Source organism: Chiloscyllium plagiosum, unplaced genomic scaffold, assembly GCF_037043375.1.
Source record: "Chiloscyllium plagiosum isolate Xiang-an unplaced genomic scaffold, Cpla_swu_hap1 HiC_scaffold_7, whole genome shotgun sequence".
In the NCBI taxonomy this organism is placed as follows: Eukaryota; Metazoa; Chordata; class Chondrichthyes; order Orectolobiformes; family Hemiscylliidae; genus Chiloscyllium; species Chiloscyllium plagiosum.
The window spans coordinates 75274192-75294270 of record NW_028270145.1 but is presented as its reverse complement, the minus strand read 5'-3'; the positions used below and the strand labels follow the sequence as shown (position 1 = coordinate 75294270).

The 20079-nt window shown below is 38.1% G+C and overlaps 1 protein-coding gene across 2 annotated transcripts in view; it reads left to right on the top strand.

The window, feature by feature from the left end:
• The first annotated feature begins 1986 nt into the window (after window positions 1-1986).
• ddx18 (DEAD (Asp-Glu-Ala-Asp) box polypeptide 18) overlaps window positions 1987-20079 on the top strand; it is a 40299-nt gene continuing 22206 nt past the window's right edge. The window contains exons 1-7 of one of the 2 annotated variants that reach the window (XM_043694008.2): window positions 1987-2104; window positions 4388-4567; window positions 8820-8972; window positions 14189-14324; window positions 16541-16641; window positions 17274-17473; window positions 19504-19618. In XM_043694008.2, coding sequence (XP_043549943.1) covers window positions 2014-2104; window positions 4388-4567; window positions 8820-8972; window positions 14189-14324; window positions 16541-16641; window positions 17274-17473; window positions 19504-19618 — 976 coding nt within the window. In that variant the 5' untranslated portion in view covers window positions 1987-2013. The remainder of the gene's footprint in view (window positions 2105-4387; window positions 4568-8819; window positions 8973-14188; window positions 14325-16540; window positions 16642-17273; window positions 17474-19503; window positions 19619-20079) is intronic. The other variant, XM_087989190.1, reaches the window with a different exon arrangement.

The window sequence follows — 20079 nt, the reverse complement described above, 5'->3', positions numbered from 1 at the left end:
TAAAATTTGGCAGATCAAGTTCACCATGGATAAGACTGGGGTTATCCAATTTTGGTGAAAGATTAAAGAAGACAGCTTATAATCTAAATGGAGAGAAACTTCAAAATGCTTCAATGCAGAGGTATCGAGATATCCTCAATCATGAAATGGAAAACTTGTATGTCAGTACAGCAGGTAATAAGTAGGATAAATGGAATTTTGGCATTTATTGTGAAAAGAATAGAGCATATAAGAGCAGGGAAATATCATTGTATTTGTGCACAGCATTGGGGAAATAAAATCTGGAGTATAGCACACAGTTTTGGTCCCCTTATTTGAGAACGTATGTAATTGCATTAGACGCAGTTCAGAGAAGGTTCATTAGATTAATTCCATAGATGGAATGCATGTCTAATGAGGAGAAATTAAGCAATTCTCCCACATCAGACTTTGAGCCACACATTCATCCCTCAAAGTGTACATACACCATGTCAAATTACATGTGCCTCAGTTAATAACCTAGAGAAAATAACCCTTCTAAACTAGCATGTAACTCCCCCGAGAATCTTTTTCCTTGTCCTGCTAATTATGTTGATACCAATATTGGTCACAACTGGATTTTCTCCCTCATAATACAAGTTACTCTCCAGCATTATGCAAATATCCTGAACTGATACCAGGCAGGCAACAACGATCTTTGCTGCAGGGAATTATGTCACTCTCTCTTACTTTACCAGGCCCAACAATCACTACATTCTTTGGCTACGAGTTGAGTTTTGGAGGCGGTAGAATGAGAAGAACCTAACTTCTTTAGCAAACGCTAGCTGTGGTTCTAGAATTCACTGCTTTATTGCAGAATCTCTACATCATTGGCTTCTATATTGCAGATTCTCTGTGCTTCAGAAATGATCTGATCAAGGTAGACATTATCTAGATAAGTGTCTGATCAGAATTTCACACCATGTTGCCCATACTCTTGAGGGCCAAAGGCAGCCACTCACTCTAAAACCATACATTAGCATCACAGGTGGAATTCTATCAAACAATTGAGTAAGGTTGCATATCATTTTCAGTGCCAGTATGATGCAATGTATGTAGGCCAATAGTTCCAAAGACTGACAGGTCATACCAAACAGTATGTGGTTTTGGTTGTTTACAGAAAGCAAGTTACAAGACATTGGTAAGGCCACATTTGGAGTTCTACATACAACTCTGGTGAAAAACGATTTACAAGGATGTTACTGAAATTATAACGTTTGCGTTATGAGTGGCTGAATAAACATCTCTATGACTTTTCACCAGAGTACGGGATTCCAAAACAAGAAGGCATAGGCTCAGAGGTGAGAGGGGAAAAGATTTAACAAGGGCCTGAGGGGTAACATTGTCACACAGGGGTGATGCATAAATGGAAACAGCTACCAGAGGGAGTGGTAGAGGTAGGTACAACTACATTTAAAATACATTTGGGAAGGTACCTGGATAGGAAAGGATTACAGGGATACGGGCCAAACACAGGCAAATGGGACCAGTTCAGTTTCGGAAACCTGGTTGGTATGGATGCGTTGGCCCAAAGCGCGTGTATCTGTGCTGTATGACTAGAAGTTAACAATGAAACCCAAATAATGCACTTGAAACACACACAACATACAACAATAGATTGGATTCCACAAATTAATCTGTATTGCAGACACTTGAAATCATAAACCATTTATACCGCGAGTCCCCTCCGTTGCTGAACACCCCCATACCGTGAACTCTTCACTGTTTTATAATCGATTGAAAATTACTTCCTAAATCACTGACTCATTACTGCGCATGTGCACTTTATAGCTGCCTCAAAAGGTCGCCAAGATATCCGACTCTGAATCTTATTGAAAAACCTCTGGAGTATAATTCCGTGAGTAAGATCGTTGAGTACAAGCAGAGACTTTATTTTAATGGGATGATTTGATGATGATGGTTGTTTCCTATTAGCGGGCATTCTCATAGTCACCCCAGCGGTGTGGGTCCTATTCTTTCACGTGTTGCGCTAAGATGGCGGATCTTCAGATGAAAATTATCCGCAAAAGGTTACAGAAGAAAAACGCCAAAATTAAACAGATCAATTTAGCGGCGAGAGAAGAAGGTTAGTGAATGTGAGGCGGGCAGAGGGGGTGAGTTACAGCCGAGAATCTCAATGTAAGTTTAAACTTATAGCGTCTCCCTCATCCTCAGAGTCATGCAGCATGGAAACAGAGCCTTCGGTTCAATCAGTCCGCGCTGGTCATGTTCCTAAACTCGACTAATCTCACCCTGCCTGCACTTGGTCCTTATCCCACCAAACCTTTCCTACTCACGAACTTATCTTAGTGTCTTTTAAACGTTGAAACTCTCCCTCGGCCACCACTTTCTCAGTCAGTTCATTCTATATAGAGTCATAGAGATGTACAGCATGGAAACAGACCCTTCGGTCCAACCCATCCATGTCGACCAGATATCCCAACCAAATCTAGTCCCACCTGCCAGCACTCGGCCCATATCCCTCTAAACCTTTCCTATTCATATCCATCCAGATGCCTTTTAAATGTTGCAATTGTACCAGCCTCCACCACTTCCTCTGGCAGCACATTCCACACACGCACCACTCTCCGTGTTAAAAAGTTGCCCCTTAGGTCTCTTTTATATCTTTCCCCTCTCACCCTAAACCTATGCTCTTTAATTCTGGACTCCCCCACTCCAGGGAAGAGACTTTATTCTATCCATGTCCCTCATGATTTTGTAAACTTCTATAATGTTGCCCCTCAGCCACTGGGGTGCGGGGAAATGTTCTTCATGTCCTTTTTAAGCCTTAAACATATATCCTTCTTTTTGCACTTCCCCCAACCTAGGGAAAAGACCCTTGTCATTTACCTTATTTATGCCCTCATGATTTTATAAACCTCAACAAGGTCATCCCTCAACCTCCTACCCTCCAGTGAACAAAGTCCCAGCAAATTCAGCCTATTTTTATAACTCGAGCCCTCCCTTTTCAGCAGCATCCTGGCAAATCTTTTCTGAACCTTCACCAGTTTAATTATATCCTTCCTATAAGAAGGCAACCAGAACTGTGCGCACTACTTCCAGAAGAGGCCTCACTCACCAACATCTCTTACGATCTCAATGAGCTGTCCCAACTCCGATACTCGAAGACAAGCATACTAAATGCCTTATTAACACAAATGACACAAATTTCATAGAATTGTACACCTGAACCCCTGAGGTCTCTCTGTCCAGGGTCCTACAATTAATTGTATACAATATCTGCTGAGCAGTTCTCACCCACCCTCCCGCCACCGCCATTCACTCTTCAGTTGCTCCTGCATTTGCTCTCCCTTCCCCCAATTCACCCACCTTGCCCCATCAGCCCTCAGATCAACCATCTTTTCATTCAATGACAGAGAAGGCTCAAGGGCCTAATTGGTTCACTCCTATTGCAGTGTGGTATGGACCTCTCCTGATGTGGTCTTCTGTACATCAGTTAGACTGAGTAAGTATCTGAGCCAGGACTGCAGGGACCGACCTGACCACCAAGTCACCGCCCATTTTAATTCCCATTCCTTCTGACATGACCATTTTTGGTCGCCTCTATTTCCACAGCAAATCAGACTGCAAATTGGAGGAACAACACCTCATCTTACGTCTGGGCAGCCTACAGCCTAGAGGACGCAACGTTGAGTTCTCCAATTTCAAATAACCTCCTTTCCCATCCCCTGACTCTCTCCCTTCTGTTCCTCTGATCGACCCTTCTTTCCAGCTACCAACCGGATTCATTCCTTCCAATGACTAATCAGGTTGTACCCTCTACCTGTTCACCTACCTACCACCCTCCCCCCAGTTTATCTACAGCTCCCCTTACACCCACCACCAGTCCTGAAGAAGGGTTATACCCGAAACATTGACTTCTTCACCTCCTGATGCTGCCTGGCTTGCTGTGTTCTTCCAGTCTCCTGTTTGTCTACCCTCTATCTCCTTTTCCTTCCCCCACCCCCTAAATCCCTCACTGATGCCCACCTCCTATCTGTGTCCCTTGCTAACCAATCTTAACTTTCTTCACTGACCTTGTTTTCAAATCTACAGGTGACCTTCTGATTTCTCTTATTTGTTGGCTGTTGTTATGCATGTTGCTAAATTTTTACTTTGCAACACTGACTATAATTCAAAAGCAAATGGACTGCGAAGTCATTTGGAATGAGATGAGATCATGAAAGGTGCAATGCAAGTTTTCATACTGTTTTTGGAGTTGATTCGTTTATAGTTAAATTCTAGTTTCATTAGTTAGAATTCTAGATTCTGTAACCAAGTAAAAGATCAGAGCCTGTGTGCAACTCTGATACATGAAAATGGTGTGAATTTGGACTCTATATATAAACAGATTACATTTTCTCTTTAGTGGTCAAACAAAAGAATGTGGAAAATGAAAAACCACAAGAGTCAACAACTGATCAGGAAATCATGCCAGAAGTATTGAAGGAAGAACTAAAGCTTATAAAGGATGAAACTGAACAAAAGTCGGTGACAAAAATCAAAAAGAAAAACAAAAGAAAGCTTGCAACTAACATCCAGGAAATTGGTAATTTTGCTTTGAGTACTTCAGTAATACATGTGCAATAGCTTGTCAGACATGAGTACAACTTGTGTTTTGGTGAAAATATATGCTGGTGGAGCTTATCATTTTGTATTCAACAGGATGGAATTCCAAGAACACCAAATTTCAATGGGAAAAAGACATTTATGCTACATGAGAAACATTAACACATGCAAATGCTCAGGCCCTATATGAGGTTGCCAGTGAAGCCAATTTTGTAGCTCATGGAGATGCAGGAATTGTAAAGTGTATATTAACCAATGAAGATGAGCTCATGGTTGGCCTGTATTTTCCAAACATTTTTCCCCACTGAACTCTGTTTGACAGCTTGAAATTTACCACATGAGGCAGGTTGGTATTGAGGAACTGAGAGCCTGAAGAGACAGTGTTTGACCTTCAGGAACTTTTAAATTCCTATCTTGTTCCTTTTTGTTTTTGGAGAGGAATTGGACACCAAAGAGCTCTTGGTTAAGCTATGTCCATGATTTCAACAACAGAGGATTTAAGAAGGGACTCACAGGTGTTCTCTCTCTCTTTCTTCTTCTGCACGGATAACCTAGATCCATGTGCAACATCTATCTCCAGAGCCAGAATTCAGTGCTTTGATCTGCATCAGCACCTCAATCATAATGTGTGGAACATAAGAGCAGTTGTGTGCAGTTAAAGGAAATGGTGTTCATTGCTGTTAACTGAGGTTCAAGCTTCATGGCAGCCATTTCTAGCTTGGAGCTTGTGGCCCCAGAAATTGGGATATTCTGTTGTAAAATAGTAGCGACTCCATCAGTGGAGTTCTCATTTACTACATATAGAAAGGGAGTTTGTTAGACAACTCCATTTCACATATGAAATTGAACCAATTAAGGTGTGTATGTGTAGACTGCAGATTGAAATATAACAAATGTATCACCTATCTATCAGAAATATGCAAGAAGCAAGAGTCATTCCATCAAAATTAGTGTCTTTGGAAGCTGATAAACATGTTGTCAACAGCTATCCCAAAAGGCGATTCCATGGCTTGCGTTCAGGTAAATGGTGTTGAAGCTGAAATTAACTGTACAAGTAACTTATGTTCATAAATTCAGTTAATATAGATTCGGGTACTGACAGCATGTGTAGATTGCTAGGATATGGTGATGGAGCATAAATGTCTTTGGCTTCCTTGATCAGCACATTGCGAATATGCTAGCAATGTCCACTGAGCACATGGGTATGGTATTTTGATATGTAGGCCTATTATAATTTTGTGATTAAGAAGAAATCTTTCACCATGCATTTGGAAAAGTTGCTCAGAACTGGTTTTGGCAAGTCACTCAATTTAGCCAATTCATGAGTAATAATTGCTATTCTAGTTAACACTAATATCAAGTGCACAAGTTGTAAAAAAAAAAGTCACGTAATCGTTCACATACAAGATAATGCTTACAGGGATATCACTTGTGTGTCTTGCATAGCCCATACTAAGTGGATGCAGCAAACCTGGGGGACAAACTGAAATACATCTCTGGCAAACTGCTACACCTTGTCAATTCTAACAAACAATTTTGTTCAGTCACAGTTGAGTCGGGTCACGTGGTCGTGTGTTATAGTAGATCCGATGGCTCCAAATTTGCATCCATTGTTAAAAATTAAATGTATTTTGTCATTACAGTTTCACTGATTACATACTCTGTAAAATCTGGTTATGCTAGGCATAATTGCACTGCTTAAACACTTCTGTTTAAGTGAATTTACAGTCGAGATATGTTTCAAATAGTATTGCTTTTGGTGGAATCATGTGTTGAGGCAAGATAAAATCAAAAAATGGAAAGGAGTTTAATCACCTGAGATCAAGCGGTTTATGTCAGTCTAAGTTAGTAATTTTCAACCAGTCTGATCAGGCCATTTCCAAAACGCAATCAGTCCACATGGCAACCAATCAGCATACTATGTGCAATATAAATTCTTGTTCTTAGAAATTTGGTAATGCTGTCGTGACGAGTACAAGACAAAGCTTCAACAGCATGTCATTCTTTTTTTTGTCAAAAATTCAAAATAATTTTGTCATTGAAGTTGTAGAATCAAGAAGTAATTTAACTTGGAATTGGTCAACTTTGCAATATGACAATAATTGTTTGTATAAATTAAGAACAGGCACATTTAGCACAAAGCTTTTTTTTAAAATAATATCCCAGTATTGAACACGGAGTAGATATTGTGCAGTTGATCGGTTTAACTCCCAACTTAGATGAAAAGAAACTTTAAATTATTAGAATTACACTAGATTTCAATTGGTTTATTTTGTCTATCTAATGTAATTATTATGTATGTTTACAGATATTAGGGACACTTAAGGAAGAATGTAGAATGATATCGTCATATTCTATATTGGTAGCAAAAGGAAGCTTGTTGCTGAATTTTTAAAAACAAAAGTGATGGGATAAAAACATTTTCCTGATTTTCATGGTGTTTCATCCTCCAAAATTGATACTCTGTATTACTGCGATTCATAACTGATTGGGAAAATGAGTTTTTTTTTTATACAATAGGGCACTTTATGGTCTCCCCTTGAAAGCCACATTTTCATTCTTCATACACTTTTCATTTCGCTAACTCCTTTATTAGGTAATACAGTCACGTGGTAACATTACCTTATATATCAACACAATTACAGAAAGTATTTGGGCCTTCACTGTAGTAGTAGAGGGACTAATCAATGTCTGCAATCATCAATCACATTACATTGAAAGGCACAGCACACAGGGAAAATGAATTTCCTAGATGTCACAGTATTTAAATTGGCATGAAACAACAGGCATTTTAACAAAAATTGACAATCATGCACTTCTACACAAAGCAATTACTATAAGATTCGATCTAATGTAATTGCATCACACATCCAAAAAGCTGGAATATTTTAACACAGGCAGTTATTACTCTTTTGTTAGGTCAAACCGACATTAACCTAGGAGTTACGATTGACCAGAAACTGAACTAGACTAGACGTTTAAATAATGTGATTATAAGATTGAGTCAGAGGTTAAGTATCCTGCAGTGGCTAATTCATCCTCTGACTCCCCAAAATCAATACACAATATTCAAGGCAAAAGTCAGGAGAGTGATGGAATACGCTCAACTTGTCTGAATGAGTGCAGGTCCAACAACACTATCAAGGATAAAGCAGGTTGCCTAATTGGCATTATATCCACAAATATTCACTCCTTCCAGTACTGACGCTTGGTAGTAATGTGTACCATCTACAAGATATACTGCAGAAATTAAGCAAGTTTCCTTAGCACCTTCCAAACCCACAATCACTACCATCTAGCAGAGCAACAGAAGTAGATGCATGGGAATCTCCAAACCACTCACCATTCTGAGTTACAAATACATCATCATTCCTTCAGTATCACTAGTTAAAATTCTGAGACCTCCTCTTTAAGAGAATTATGGGGTACGTACATTAAATTGTCTGCAGCCGTTCGAGAAGGCAGCACATTGTTATCTTCTCATAGGCAAAAAGAAGCAGACAATAAAGCTGGGATGCCAGTCACACTTGCATCTCATAAATGAATTAGAAATACTGAATACTCCAATCTAAATTTATCATAGTGTTCATTGCAGCAGGATCCATTACAATCTTGCCCACGTATAGTTCCTGAACATATTCAACCTTAAAGTAGACTAGAACATTGAGATTCCACATTCTCCTGAAAGTAATTAATTACCTCAATGATTTCAAGTTTTCCAGCTTCCAGTCAACCAAGTAATTCTCCGTTGACGAGCTTGAACCTTTTATCTCTTCTTTACAATACCTCTCTCCCTCCTTCCCACCCTGTGCTTTTCCAATCACAAGTGACTTACCAGTAAACCTATTAGCAGCAAGCACATGACACAGTCAGCCTTAATTGGAGGAGTACTTCTCACTCTGCTTCCATTCAGCTTACAAAGACAACTTTGTGTGTGTTTCAGGGCAATTTGGGACTTGCAGGGAAAAATTTGTACTTTGTCCTTATGTATTTTGAGGATTCTAATACATGGCCCATGACACTCTGTTTATTTTAGTTATATCACACAGTTTGCAGAAATCAATAATTTAGAATCCAGATTCTGGATATTTAAGCTCTTGTTACAGATTAATTTTGTATTGGGAGAGAGCTTCATTGTATTGTGGAGTTACAGCGTAGGCAAAGATGCTAAGCTTTAGTATTGCTAATGCACCTGTCAATAATCTAACTTGGGTTTTATTCTTTTACTGTAGAAATCAAAAAACCAAAGAATATTGAACCAAAAGAGGCTGGTGACCTGGAGGTGAACGAAGCTGATGACTTAGTGATACAGAATGAAAAGGATGAGGAAAATGAAGAACAGTCTGAAGATGATGGAGGACCAACTTTGCCTTTCGGGTTGACGGGTAAACATGTTTTGATGTTTAACCCTTTGACTGCTGGTGAATTGTTGCTGCTACGTGTGAAAGCAAGTTGGAATCCAATATCTTGGAGAAAAATATGTGAACTTGATCTTCAGGACTGAATTAGATAGACAGGTACTGCGAGTCAATGGATTGGTCAGGAATGGTTGAGATGATGACGTAGAGCTGGCTGTTTTACCATAATTAATAACAAATCTGATATAAGTACTGATGTTGCCAGAGCAGCATGTCAAGGATCTTAGATTTTGGGAGTTCGTGATCATTGCTAGGCAGTTGATTATTTTAAAAAATATGTGGTTGGTTTACTGATGCCAAAAGATGATTAGGCAGTTGACAGTGTGTCGAACTCATCAAAGTTGTGAAAGCTGCATCCTGTTCAGTCGTTGAAGTGTTAGGGAACTCTTCTGGTTCTTTGTCCTCCCCTTCTAGTCAATCTTTCATCTGAAGAAAATAGCCACCTAGCAATCACTGCAATCTAATAAGGACTGTCCTCTGCTTGAGTATTTTTTGATACTTCCTATGTTTATGGCTGGCAATCTACCCTGACTAAAAAGATTCAGACAAGTGACAATGAGCGCAGGACAGATGTAGATCTGTCTGATATAACTGTTTCCCCTTTGCCCATCTTCTGAAGGTTAGTTTTTATTCATTTTGGGAACAAACATCTATTTTCCCAAGCACTGCATTGATAACTTTTTTCAAATTTGTTTTCTTGCATCACACTCCTGACAAGTGCAAGACAAAATGCTTTGGCTATTTTTCTCCTTTTTAGGAATGTTTGCCTTCTGTACTGCCAACCTCTTGTAGAGCTGAGTCAGGTTGGAAACCATATATGAGCGGGTTCAAACATAGAATTTTTTTTAAAATTGCATTAATTTGTAACAATCTTTCAAGGTTCCAAGAAAGGGAGATTGGAAATGGGCTGTAGACTGCAAGGACCTGAGTAGTTCAGGGTAGATTTTTCAGTACCAGTAACATGGAAGGAAAAAAACCGCTTGAGGAGGGGAAACCTTTTACATACCAACATGCAGAGAGGCAGGAAGGTGAAGTTGGATGTTCAGCAGTTTTGTTAAAGCTGTGTTGATATTGTAAATGTCAAGGCAGGTGTTCTCATCTCTCTCTTGTGTTTAGCTCTTGAATCAAGGCTATGATGCATTCTGAAGAGGAGTGGTTCTGTTGGAATTTGAAATGAACATTGGTCCTCAGGCTGTTGGTGCATTGGTGTTGATTGAAGATTCAGTTAATGAATCCTTGTATCACATGATGATCATGGCATGGCTTTTAAGAAAATACTTTGTCAGAATAGGTTATCTTCTTTGATAGTTGTAATATACATGGGAAATCTTTCATTTTATTCTATGTAACTCAATCCAGTTTCCCAAAGGGAGCAGATGATGCACAGGACTTCAGCATCAGAGACAGAATAATCCTGACTTCCCAGAGTCCGAGCACAAATCAGGAATGTGATGAGTTATTTGGATGAGAGTGCAGATCCAGCAAATCTCAGACAGCTTGACGCACAGAAGAGAAATCAATCCATTTGATTGGTACTGCATCCATCTTAAATATTTACTCCCTCCACCATCAATGCATGGTAGCAGGAGTATGTATCATTGCCAAGGTTTCTTTGACAAATTTTTTTCAAAACCTCATCACCTACTATCCAAATGAGCAAGGACAGCAGGCACAATGGAAAACAACCACCTGATTCCCCAGCAAATAACTACCACTGATCCAAATCCTAGAAGTTCTCCTTCACAGTTCTATACATATGGACTGCAGCAGTTGGAAAAAGGTGACGCATTATTCCCTTCTCAAGTGGATCAGGGGATGAGAAATAAATCCTGTTTTAATCTGTTGCTTGCACATTGTAAAACTGTTGAAATAAGAAGCCTCTTGACAATTATGAGGCTTGCATGCTGACAGGGTACCATGTCAGGTTTTATTAGTTCAGACCAGATTAAATTAGAAATTAAAAAAAAACAAGTGTCTCCTTAAACTTCAATTGTTGAAATTTTTCAAAACCTAAAAAGAGAGTATGTAAAGAATGTATTTTTGTTAAGGTCCGCTTTTCACAAAAAAATTGTCTAGGGTATTGCAGTTTAAGTGCAATAATCATCTTGGACCAGAGTTGAGGAAAAAATTTGAGATGCAAAGTAGGAGCATTCAATGGCCCTGCCTCTAACAATCTTATGAGGTAGAATATTTCCAAAATTGCACAATCCTCAGAGGGAAATATTTCCTTCCAATCTCTATCAGAAAAGGGTCATCTGTAGTTTTAAACAGTTTCCTATACATCTGGGTTTGCCCACAAGAGGAAATGTTCTTTTCATGTTCATCTTGACAGAACCAGTCATGGTCTCGTGTGTTTCAATCAAGTTATCCCTCGCCCTTCTAAACTCCAGTAAAAGCAAGCCTGTCCTGTCTAACTTATCCTCATAAGAATCTAGCAAGCCTTGTGTAAACCACTTCCAATATGTTTACATCCTCCTTTTAAGTAAGGAGACAAAATCTGCAGTGCATTAAATCTGTGCTGTCACCAATGCCCTATCTCTGAGCCACCGCATCCTACTTTCATAATGCCTCTCATAATAAAGGATAGCATTCCATTAGACTTCTAGATTATTTGCTGTATCTGCATACTAACCTTTTGTGATTCATACACCAGAACATCAAAATCCCTTTGCACATCAGAGTTCTGCAGTCAGTTTCCACTTATTTAATAGTCTGCTTTTTGTATTCTTCTGGTCAAAGTGAGCAATTTCACATTTTCCAACATTATACACCATCTGCCAATTCTTTGTCCGCTCACACAGCCTATCTATCTGTCTGCACGTTCTTTGTGTCTTCACAGCATATTTTCCAACAGATTTTGGTGTTTTCTACACAGGAAGTGTTAGATGAGTTGGAATCCTTGGAAGTGGGTATGTTGCCAGGGCTGGATGGATTGCTCCCTTGGATGTTGAAGGAGGGCAGAGAGGAAATAGCAAATGCTCTGAAGATTGTTTACCAGACTTCACTAGACATTAGTGTGGTGCCAGAGGACTTGAGGAATGCAAGTGTGATTCCATTGTTTAAAAAGGATACAAAGAAAATGCCAAACAATTAGAGGCCAGATAGCCTTACTTTCGTGAGCAAATTGTTAAAATCAGTCCTGAGAAATCTGAAACTGTCACATAGTAAGGCATGGACTAGTCAGGGATAGTCAGCATGGCTTTGTTCAGGGAAGGTCATACTTTACAAATTTGATTAATTATTTGAGGAAGTGACAAGGAGGATCGATAAGGGTAGTCAGCATAGCTTTATTAAGGGAAGAATTGCTAACTCAAAACTTGTAAATGTGTTATGTAATGAAGTCGTCTACTAACTTTCTCCACGAATTCTCTTAAGACTTGACAATCTTAAAATTATCTAATTCTTTTTGTACCATCCATAAATATACAATAGTCCCCTACTTGAGCTATTCTTTAGAAGTAAAGTTTCCATTCACAGTCTCTTGACTATGGGCAACTAAATCCATATTCTGCATACTTTTCAATACTTCTGAGTGAATCTGCTGGTTGCTATCATTTACTTTGGCTATCTTCTCTCAGTAAGCTAAAAACCACCTGCACCCAACTCTCAGAAACTGTGTCCAAATTGAAACCAGAGAACTTCTCTAAGCTCCACCGATCTCCAAGATGATGCAAAACAGTGTGTACTGGAGAAACTTAAGTAAGTTTGGCAGCATCTGTGTAGAGAAAAACAAAATTAGTTTCACCCCTTCAAAGGGTCACCGGACTCTAAACGTTACTTCTGTTTTTTTTCTAAAGAGGATATCAGATCTGCTGAGGTTCTCCAGCACTTCTTGTTTATGTTTCAGATTTTCAACATTCACAGTTCTTTGTTTTATTATCCATAACAACGTAGGCTACACTGAGCTACTTTCAAATTGATCTTTAAGTTATGCCTTGTTTACAATTTCCTAATTGATCTGAAGAAGAGGATTTATAACCTTTTGGGATTTTTAATTTTGTAAACTAATTTGGCTCTAATTCATAAATCAGCATCTCTTTGGATTGCACTTCCATTCATATTGTAGTGGTTACGTCTCCAGCTCTTTTGCTAAGTCAGCCTATCTGCTGTATTAATGCTCTATCTCTTCTACCTTGTCTCCATTAAACAAATATGGATGATCTTTTGAACTTACTTTTCTTTAGGTGTTCTAGCAATCTCTAAGGCCCAGCATTTTAGCTAGTTGTTACTATCTTTAGATAGGATGGCACCAAGTTTTTAAGCTTTAATTTAACACTTACATATAATATGCACTAGCTTGCTTTAGATATATTTATTCATTTTCTACAGCTAAAATTCAGTTCATAAAATTACATTACATTTTAAAAACTATCCATTCTCACACACCATGAACTAGACTTTCACAACAGTGCTTATCTCCTTTGCTATAAACATGGAAACATTGGATTGTTTTAGAACTCATCTGGTTGACAAACACCCTTTCCAAAAAGAAATCTGCCACCAATATCTGCACTGGCCTTTATGTGACTCTGGACTCATAGAAATGCAGTGGACTCTTGAGTACCTTTCTGAAATAACTGAACATATCCTTCAGTATGGAATAATTGGAGATAGGCTATAAATTGTTGGCCTTGCAGCAATACACTCATGACAATCAAGTAAAAACCTGTACCATAGTTAGCAAATGTCTTTTGGGAAAAAAAATTGTGAAAGCATACGAGCTTGATTTATATAAAAATCTAATTGGTGAATGGCAGTCACATGCCATCATTTGAAGTGATAAATTTTAAAGAAGCTGCAATTTTGCCACAACTTCATTCAGTGTGATCAGATTAAGGTACATGCCATCTGAGAACGTGGTCAAGGTGATTAACATAAATACATTAAAAAGGAAACTATATAAGGACATGAAAGGGCATGAACAATAAAAGGATGTATTATCAGTTGAGCTGAAGACAGTAAGAGAATTAATATTGACATGAATCTAATTGGTCAAATGGTCCATCTCTGTATGGTGATAGTTCAGAGTTTTGGCAATATTTTTGAAATTTTAGTGTGTGTTGAAGTAACTGAAACCTTTCATCAAAATTTGAATCCAGTAGTGTGGTGAGTGTCATTCGTCTTTGTGATAAGTAGCACCTTCAGGCGATGCTTTCAGTTAATTTCATGCTCTTTGTATTCAGGTGCTTTTGAAGACACTGCTTTTTCTTCTTTGGCTGACAAGATCAGTGAAAATACTTTAAAAGGGATTGCTGACATGAACTTTACTCATATGACACCCATTCAACAGAAAAGTATCCGACCTTTACTGGAGGGCAGGTAGGTTGTGTTTACCATATATTTCATACAAGTTCGAACATTATTTGTATAATTTTTTAAAAGTATTTCTTCTTTTGTTCAGTGCTGTTTTGTCAACCTGATCAATGATTTAGGGTGCATTACTTAGATAAGCCATCAGAAGTAGCACAGGATCAACTTCTCTGAACTTGCCGCCTTCACTGCAAATGGAGATGTACAAATTGTTGTTTTTGTACCACTGCCCTTGGGATTTCCAATAACTTATGGCATTTTTTTTTTCATCTCCTGCTCCTCCTTCATAATCATCCACAGACCTATGTTCAGCTCCTGTTTGTATGCTGTTAACATCCACCTTTTAATTTTTCACAATTCTTAGCTGCTGTTCTATCTCTTTATCAGGCTGTATGTCCAGTGCCTTGTCTTTGAATTGTAATTTTGCATATCTAAATGTCTAGGCAAAATTTGAAGTTGTCATATTTGATTTCTGCTGCAATCTCAATACCAGAGCTGGCACCTTTATCCTCATGTTGACGTTTGTGAGCAATGTTAGGTCAAGTATCTAAGAAAGGATATGTTGGTCTTGGAGGGAGTCCAGAGGAGGTTCATAAGCATGATCTCGGGGATGAAAGCCTTTCATAAGACGAGTGGTTGAGGTCTGTGGGTCTCCTCAATTGAATTTAGAGGGATGAGCGGGAATCTTGTTGAAACTTAATGAATACTGAGAGGCTTGTATAGATTAGACATGGAGAAGATGCTTACACTGGTAGATACTCGGACCTGAGGGCACAGTGAGTGAAAGGATTATCTTTTAGAACTGAGATGTGAGGGAATTTTTTTCAACCAGAGGATGGTGAATCTGTGGAACTCCTTGCCACAGAAGGCCGTGGAGACCAAGTCATTGAGTGTATTTACAGTACAGATTTTTGATTAGTAAGGAAGAAGGCAGGATGGCAGGCTGAGAAGAAGGGCTTATGCCCGAAATGTCAATTCTCCTGGATGCTGCCTGACCTGCTGCGCTTTTCCAGCAACACATTTTTCAGCTCTGATCTCCAGCACCTGCAGTCTTCACTTTCTCCTGAGAAACCTATTGGTCATGATTGAATGGCAGTGCAGACTCGGTGGACCAAATGACATAATTCTGCTCCTACATCTTATGATCTCAGGTTGAATTAGTCTGTATGCAACCTCAGCAACCTGTTTGATTCCAAGTGGAGTTTCTAACCTCATAATTTTCACTACCTCAAAAGCTATCTACTTTCCTTTCTTTGTATTGTCCTTCTCCCAATTGCTTTGTCACTGCTACTGCCACTTCATCCATGCTTTTGTCACACCAGCCTTGCGTTCTTATGGCCTGCCTCCTAACCTCCATACCTGTTGGCTTCAATTATCTAAACTATACTATCTATACCCCATCCCACAAAAAGACTTGCTTGCACATTTCCAATATACTCACTGAGGGACATTGGTATCCTGTCCAACTTTGTATCAAATTTAATGATTTTGCATCTTTTAATTTTTAAGTCTCTTCGGATGTACACTTCATATTTCTGAATTCCCTACAGCCCGCAAAACCTCTAAAGTTATTTGTGTTTCTCACCCCCCCATTTTACTCTAATCGTTGGTGATAATCATCTTGCCGTAATACTTTTTTAAGAGTCTTTTAAAAACCCACCCCTGTAAGCATTTACTCTTAACTATCCTTATTGTCTTCTTTGGTTTAGTGTGCCATCTTTGAGAATGCTTCTATGAAACATTCTGGGACAATTTGTGCATTAAACATAGAAATGGTTGGTGCGGCAAAAGAATTGAGAGAGCTATTTCTTTTAAAATACATATTTAAAGTTATTTGTATCCTTTTTCTGAAATTGCTATTTTTGATCATTAGTATTTGATTCCAGAATCATTTAAGGTTCCTTACTCAGTAGTAAGCGTGTGGAATGCCCTGCCTGCAACAGTAGTAGACTCACCAACGTTAAGGGCATTTAAATGGTCATTGGATAAACATGTGGATGATAATGGAATACTGTAGGTTGGATGGGCTTCAGATTGGTTTCACAGATCGGCACAACAATTGAAGGCTGAAGGGCCTGTACTCTACTGTTGTGTTCTGTGGACGGTAGGACAGTGTGTAAGACCTGTTTTTCCAGACGTGATATATTTATCCAATAGGAGTAATAAAATTCCGATGGAAGATGAAATTCAAAGCTATGAAATTAAAACCTAACTGTTTATTTTAGGGATATTTTGGCTGCTGCCAAGACAGGCAGTGGGAAGACATTGGCATTTCTCATTCCTGCCATTGAACTGATCTACAAACTTAAGTTCATGCCCAGAAACGGTAAGCAAATAGCTCAGGTTTGCTTGATTGAAGTTGAATAGTGGTTCACTCATTGAACATAATTCATAATTTTAATGATTTATGTAGAACTTGTTTGATTTGTTACGTTTGGAACAGCATCTAATGCATTTTGATAGCAAATAATGTTTTTAATTTTTAAAAACTGATGCAAGAGTTAAACAAGTCTGATAGCATCTATGGATAGCGAAACAAAGTTAGCATTTCTGGTGTTCTTTCATCAGAGTTGATTCTGCTAAACGTGTAAATTGCCAATCTTTCGGTTATTTGAGATTTACAGCAACGGTATTTTGTTTTGCTAATACTCCATTATAACCGTATGTCTTCAGTCATTGGAATTGTTTCTGAAAGAAAATCTGAATATCAAATATGTGTAGTTGGTTTACCTTAATTTCAAGCCTTATAAATGTTGTCGCTTTGAAAAATCTAGTAAAATCTAAACAGTAAAAGTCTCTTAATTTAGCCTGTTTTTGAGCCCTCTTTCCCCTCAGCCCCAATTATACTTCAATTCATCATTACAGTCATCCAATTTTTGAAGTAGAAATAGTTTAGAGGTATTCATAAAACTACACTGTGGTTGTGGTCTGTAATTGAAAATAATCTTGTTTCGTCAGGAACTGGTATCCTCGTTCTTTCACCAACTCGAGAATTAGCCATGCAGACATTTGGTGTTCTGAAAGAGCTAATGGCACACCATGTTCATACTTATGGCTTACTCATGGGAGGCAGCAACAGAACAGCAGAAGCACAAAAATTGGCAAATGGAATCAACATCTTAATTGCAACTCCTGGCAGACTTCTGGATCATTTGCAGGTAATAAGCATTTATCATGTGAAAGTCTCATAAATATATATAAAAAAGAACTTCCATTGGCTAGTATCCTTCACAACTTCAGGAAATTGCAACACATTTTGCAATCTATTATATACTTTTCAGAATGGCATATATTATGCAACAACATAGATAAACAAATCGTTTTGGTGATGTTGATTGAGGGATAAATATTGGTCATGCCTTTGGGAGAGCTCCCCCAAATCCCCATTTAATACTGCCAGGAAATCTTGTATGCTCAACTAAGTGAGAGAGAGGCCCACAATTTTAACATTTGAGCTAAAAAGAAATTACCACCAACAGTGCCGCATTTCTTAGATACAGCACTAACATGAGAGCTTAAGATTCTGATCAACACTGTGGATTGGGGCTTAAACTCAAACTACTGTATCAGACAAGTGTATTACCACTGATTGAAGTTGGCACTTCAAAATGATGATTCTTTCTTGTAAACCTTGATTGCATAATTTGTTTTTGTAAATAAGTTTTCTTCCTCTTGTACTGGCTCAGTTCATAAGACACAGTAGTTGTAAGCACCAGGTTAACAGCTTTAAAACTAGTTGCCCTTGTTGAATCCTGTAATCAGTTAGGAGATAGGCTGTTGATTAAAATACTTTGCTCATAAATACTGTGTCTTATACCTTCCTATCATACCACTCCTGAGAAAGGAGTGAAGTTCCGAATGCTTGCAATCTCAAATAAACCTTTTGGACTATAACCTGGTGTCTGATTTTTAATTATGTAGAACCATCCTGTCAATTAATTTTTGTATAAAGATTGTTGAATATAGCTAGCTTCTATAAAGAAATTTCATTCAGCACATGTTCTTTGTCAAAGATAGTTTAGGCTATAACGACTTTGTTAAGCAGTAGAACCCAGGATGATGTTGAATCTATCTTAACTGCTTTCTTTTAAGATTTAGTATCTTGACTTTTTCATGTGGTGTGGGAGTTGATTTCCAGGCCAGCATTTATTGTACGTTCTTGGTTGCCTTGGAAAGTAATAATGAACAGCCTTGAATTGCTACGGGTTTTTTTGGTATAGATATACCCACTGTGCTGTTGAGGAAGGCAGTTCCAGGATTTTTGACCAAGCAACAGTGAAAGAACAACCGCCCGTTTACAAATCCGAATGGTGTGTGGCTTGCGTGTTGTGATGTTGCCATGCAGATGCTGCCCTTGTTCTTTGTGTTTGCAAAACCCAAAATATAACTGTTCATCTGACTCAGTGTAAACGGCACTTGCTGAACAATTGAGTGTGCAAGTAGCTATACTAATATTCAATTTGTGATTATCAGTCAAGCTTACTAGAAGCAACGTAGGGACTGAAGTACTATGTTCAAACATTGTACTTTACAGGGCAATCCAAAGAAAAGTAATGTGTGATATGTTATAGTTTAGGATACAAGTACTTGTAGGATCTTCTTATAATCATATAGGTCTACTTTCTACCTTAAAGCACATTTGCTCCTCCTGTGCTATGGACTTGCTATGTTAGGATTCAAATGTCTAAAGGAATAAGCTGATTTAAGAATATACACTGCACTTAGAGCTATGTTAAAATGCCACTGTATCTCCCTTTTTCAGTGCTGCTATCAGGAGGGATCCTCATTCTTGGAATTTAGATGTCTATGCTTGACTTCAAATACAAATTAATCTACTCCTCATTACACAATTCTCATGTTGTGGTAGGCAACACCTTCAGCTCATCTTCGCATTGTCTTTATGCCTTTTCAAATTTCCGTTTTGCATTATAATCCTTCCTGGTAATTGCTTTACTTAGCTCTGATTCCTCTGTTGTAGACTTGGAAATTTACAATGTAAATGTTTCAAAATTCACATTAATTCCTTTCTTCAGAATATATCTTCTTGACTTCACACCATACATAATGGATTTACAATTTTAATTTTTGAAACTTTCGAATGGAGGTGGTATTCAGATCATTGAGATTTTAAAATCTTCCATTTGAGATATTATTTGGATGGTTCATTTTGTTAATCTCCTCTTGGCAGAACACACCAGGATTTATGTACAAGAACCTGCAATGTCTGATAATAGATGAAGCGGACCGTATCCTCGAAGTGGGATTTGAAGAAGAGTTGAAACAGATAATTAGACTTCTGCCGAGTGAGTTAATTCAGTCATTTTATTTGTACTTTTGAAGGCAATATAGTCGTGTTATATTAAAATAGTAATAGTTATTACCATAGTAACTTGTTTCCAAAATCCCAGAAATGCAATATTAAATGTTTTCTATTTCAAATTAATTTTAACCTTTCTAGTCAAGATAAGTTAAGACTTTGTCCATGACTACTTTTGGAATTTTGGATGCACTAAGTTCATGTAGCCTCAGATCATTGCAACTTTGATCTACCATTGCATTCAAATCTAGCATAATCATTATGGAAACCACTAGCTTGTTTTAAGTAAGTTTACATTAACATTTGGATTTTTAAATACTCAGGGAATGTAACCTGTGTGTTTTCCCTTTTTGAGCATACTGTATTAATTAGCATACTTGGCAGATTGTGGTAAGCATTTGCAGTTTAATGGTGAGGTTTTTCTTGCATTAATACAATCTTTAGTTT